Here is a 4,490-nt window from a genome sequence, read left to right as displayed (position 1 = left end):
GGAAGAGAGGGACACAGGGACGAGACGGAGACGAGCTGGTGACTGGGCGGGGGAGGAGGGCTGCTAGCTGGGCGGCGAGAGGACTCACTGCTGCTTCGCCCCTGTTTTCGCTCAGTCAGGCTAAATCTTTATATTTTTCTTCGTTTCGACATTGGCCAGGGAGTCGATGACTGTGCAAAGGGGCTTGCTTTGTTATCTTAACGGTGTAGCACGGGACAGCAGACGAATACATCGGCAAATAGCGTTAATATTGGTTTTAATGTACTCCTATTTTGCGCATGCGCATAAATGCGGATGTCATACATTTAATGAATATATGCCACGTTTTTAACTAGCTTCTGTTTATAATAATGCTAATATTATATTATTGCCATTAATAATGTAATAATATTTGATATAGTTTAAATTTGGAGCAGTTTAAAGTCGTTTCCCGGCAGTGTAACGCTCAACGTTTATGCGTACGTTAAAGTAGGGAGTGAACTATCTTGACGTTCAGGTTACATCTTTGGGCGTGACAGATACGTTCCAATATGGCCACTTCTCAGGAACTCCCATTCAGTCCAGGAATGTCATGTTAAACACATTACAAGCCAGGACAGGAGAGAGAAGCACCGCAGAACGACCGAGGGGGAGCACAAATATGTGTGTTAGCGTTGGAGATAATAAAACACATAATCATCACTTCAGTGTATCCAAGTGTGTGTGTGTTTAGGACCCGACCCATACTGGATTTTGAGGGTGTTAAAATAAAACATGGTAATGATTAGCCTAACACACGTTTTTGATAATTTGGTAAATTATGGCCATAGCCCTTAATGTGAGCCAGAATTACTCAAACGTATAAGTAGTCTATATGTAAATGTAAATGCACTAAATATTTTATATTTCAAATGGTTAGTCTCTAAAAGGGAAGGAGACTATCGGGTAATAGTTTATATGTGGTCTTTTGGAGTAGGCTATTATGACTATTAAAACATACATTTGTTTTATTTAATTCTATTCATTTTAAAAAGAAAGAAAACACACTCAGACTACTACTGATGAGTTGTACCAAAGTCATTACTTTTATTGTGACAAATAATAAACAATGCATTATTGGTCTTCAGTTTCAAACTATTTTCCACTTTCACTTTGCCTGTAGGAAAACAATATTCATATATTATTCAAATTGTGTCCACGTCTGCGTCCTGCCCCGGAAAGGACTCCACCAGGTGGGGAGGAGAGAAGTGAGCGGCCAGGTGAGGGCTGCTGAACTCTCACCGGGACAAAGGTATATCAGGAAGACAGCGCGCGGCTCTTGGAGTTAGAAGTTTTCACTTTAACCTGCGTAAAGTCTATATCGTAATAATGGTTTTGACGCAAGAATCCGTCCTGTTGCTGCTGATAGCGGAGGGGGGCAAAGTGAAGAAATCCGACCTGGTGGGGAAATTTAAAGACTCATTAGACTGCGACGATCCCGCGGAGAAAGAACGGAACAGGGAGCTTTTCAAGACTTTCGTCAACAACGTCGCCTTCGTCAAAGAAATCGACGGTGTCCGGTACGTAGTCGTCAGGAAAACGCATAAGCATTTGCTGGACGGCGCCCGAGAGCCTGAAAATAAAGAGATCCCGCTGACAGGTGAGCGGCAGAGCTCACCTGTGCCAGGGGAGAGGACCGGAAGCTCCGATGATGCACGCAGGCAGAGATCAGCTGTTTCTGAGCCCGATCGAGAGCTGGCAGGTGAAGGTGCAGACAATCCTACAGAATTACTTACTCCTATAGAGCTGGCATTGCAAAGGAGCAAATACACGGATGTTGGAGTTAAAAGAATGCTGAGTTTTGAGATCCAAAGGCAGGACAGGCATGGAGATACTAGTTCAAGGATGGGTGCATTAAAGGAGCCCACCAATGCAAAGAGCAAACCATATGCCTTGCCTCTGAGGATGCCACCCAGCACCACCCAGGTGCAGATCCGCAAACTGAAAAAGGACCCGGACGACCCACCTGAAAGCCCCGAGCCGGACTCCTTCCGGAGCAAGAGACGGGCCCCTTCAGTGGAGACCAGCGTCGGCGGCTCCCCCCAGCTGAGAGGGTCAGTGAGGAGCACCAAGGAGTCAGAGGAGCCCAAAGAGACGAGGGGCCCCTCCTCGGTCCCCCTGGAGCATTCGGAGCACGAGTGGCTGGTCAAGTGCGCCGCCGGCCTCTGGAGCCAAGTTTACGGTCTGCTACTGAGAGACAACCAGCTGGCAGAGAAGAGGGACTTCATGTCGGGGTTCACCGCTCTGCACTGGGCCGCCAAATGTGGAAACAGTGAAATGCTTGTGAAGATTGTCTACCTATCCAGGCAAGGGGGGGTCGATATCGACGTCAACGCCAGAACACACGGCGGATACACCCCTTTGCACATCGCGGCCCTGCACGACCAAGAGTACATCATGGAAAAGCTGGTGGGGGAGCTCGGGGCCGATCCGGGCGTCAGGGACAACTGCGGGAAGAGGGCCCACCACTATCTGCACAAGGGCATTTCTGAGAGGGTGAGAGAGATGCTGGGAGAACCCAAAGCCCGGGAGGCTCAGGACCGGGCCCCGCACGACAGAGAGGAGCTGGACCTGGTCCCGGATCTCTCCAAGGGCCTGTATTCAATAAGCCGCCTCTTCCAGCCCCACTTGACGGGCAACAAGAAGAAGCACAAGAAGAGGGCCGGATTTTACTCGGTGAGCGACGAACCCAGCGAGGACCGAGAAGACAGCACCTTCAGACACCGAGTCATGTCGGAAGCTTAAACTCTGAGGACTTTCCGGTTCTCGTATTCATGAGGAATGAGCGCCAACCGTTCCTCTGTTTACAGGCCTTCATCAACGAGGACAAAAACTCTAAATATAAAACTCTAAAATCAATGACTTCTTTCTTGTTTTGTGCTTTGTATATTTTTTGACATTTGTCAGATGACATTCTCATCAGCAAGGATGACTGAGACCGTTTTGTTGGGATGTGTCACCTGGATGAGTTGCAGCCTAAGGCAGAGTTTACAGGTGTAGGATAAAACATGACTCAGAGAATATTCCAGTGGGTCATGTGGGTCGTCTCATTACTCACCGTCTGTGGTCTCTCAAAGGCCTCGTCTTCAGTCCTCAGACATTTCTTTTATGTTTAATTACTGATTGTCATGAATTCCTGTTTTTCTAAATTAAGAAACGCACACACGACTTGATTAAAATGTATGTTCTCTTTGTGTCTATTTTTGATCAAAATGGGACATCGATCTGCCACAAAGACATTCTGTTTTATTCAAAATAAAAGTCCTGATTTATGGGTGATTTAAACCTCCTGAAGCAACATAATTAATATAATATAATAAATACAAATCTGTGCCTCTCAGGAGGATTTCGAGGACTCTTGCCTCTTATTGTCACGGATTAATTATTAAACACTGTGAAGCAAATAGGAAACGCAAACATCCCAATTAAATTCCCTGGTGGAAGACAAACATTGGTTTTCTCTGGATTACTATTTTATTTGAAAAGGCAAAGGGTGTGTCATTCATAAAAGAGGTGTGCAGGTGCCCCATAAATCCTTTCAGTCCCTTTGCGTGCCAAAACCTGTGGCTTGAATCCATCCTGTGGCTTGTTGAGACAGCTGGGATCCAGTCACACGAGCAGCTGACTGGGAGTGAGCGCATGTTTGCATGTGGGTGCCTGAAAGTGTGTGTTAATGCTGCCTTGTTTCCTGTCTGTCATGGTCCCTGGTTGACCAGAGTAGAATTAAAGTAAGGGTTTTGAATGTGTCAACATGGCTTGTTTGGGAGATTAAAAGAGTTCTGGGTTGAGAAGAAGCTTGTGTTAATAAATAGTATATAAGCACCCTGTGGTCAGCCTCGTTCTCAGACTGCTCGCCTTGTCCCCCGCCTCGAGTCGACTCCCTCTGTTTTCTTTCGTGTCTCGTGATGTCACTTCCCCAGCAGCTTACATTGTCTTTACGTCAAGACGATGTTTCATCTCAGAGCCTCTGGGTTTTATTAAGCAAATGTTCTTTTCTGCTGCTGCTGCTGTGAGGAGAAAGGCCAACACAGGGTCAGGAACAAGACCCGGAGTGGTTGAGAGAAGCACTCTTTGAGATACAAGCAGCAGAAATACTGTGATGTTAGATGACAGTATTAAAGGAAACTTGTGTGTGCAAGGTGGTTGTCAAAATCAGAATATGGAAGTGTGACAAAGTTAAAGGTTGCATTTTATTATGGCGTAATTGTATTAAAGCACTTCAGACTTTATTACTTAGAGCCTCTCTGAATTTGTGGTGGATTAGAGCTGCCATTAAGAAAAATAAATGACTCAATAAATTAACAAATAAACTATGGAGCTGGAACCAGGGGCAGTAAGCTTAGCTTATAGCTGGAAACAGCTAGCCTGGCTCTGTCCAAAGGTAACAAAATGAATAGCTGCTTCACCTTGTTTCCAGGCTATATATGCTAAGCTAAGTTAACCGACTGCTGGCTGTAGCTTCATATATTTCC

General features: G+C 45.9%; 1 protein-coding gene across 1 annotated transcript; it reads left to right on the top strand.

Annotated features, from left to right (window-relative positions):
- The first annotated feature begins 1,244 nt into the window (after positions 1-1,244).
- On the top strand, positions 1,245-3,697 carry sowahaa (sosondowah ankyrin repeat domain family member Aa). The gene has a single exon (XM_079171213.1). It carries the CDS (start codon positions 1,348-1,350, stop codon positions 2,761-2,763), a length of 1,416 nt encoding a protein of 471 aa, XP_079027339.1. The 5' UTR covers positions 1,245-1,347; the 3' UTR covers positions 2,764-3,697.
- The last annotated feature ends 793 nt before the right edge of the window (positions 3,698-4,490 follow it).

Source organism: Pholis gunnellus (assembly GCF_910591455.1).
Source record: "Pholis gunnellus genome assembly, chromosome: 13".
Taxonomy (NCBI): Eukaryota; Metazoa; Chordata; class Actinopteri; order Perciformes; family Pholidae; genus Pholis; species Pholis gunnellus.
Note: the sequence above shows the minus strand (reverse complement) of the source record. Positions and strands in the feature narration are given on the sequence as shown.

Excerpts from the sequence above, each read along its gene's own strand:
- sowahaa (XM_079171213.1), top strand. The coding sequence starts at position 1,348 with ATGGTTTTGACGCAAGAATCCGTCCTGTTGCTGCTGATAGCGGAGGGG.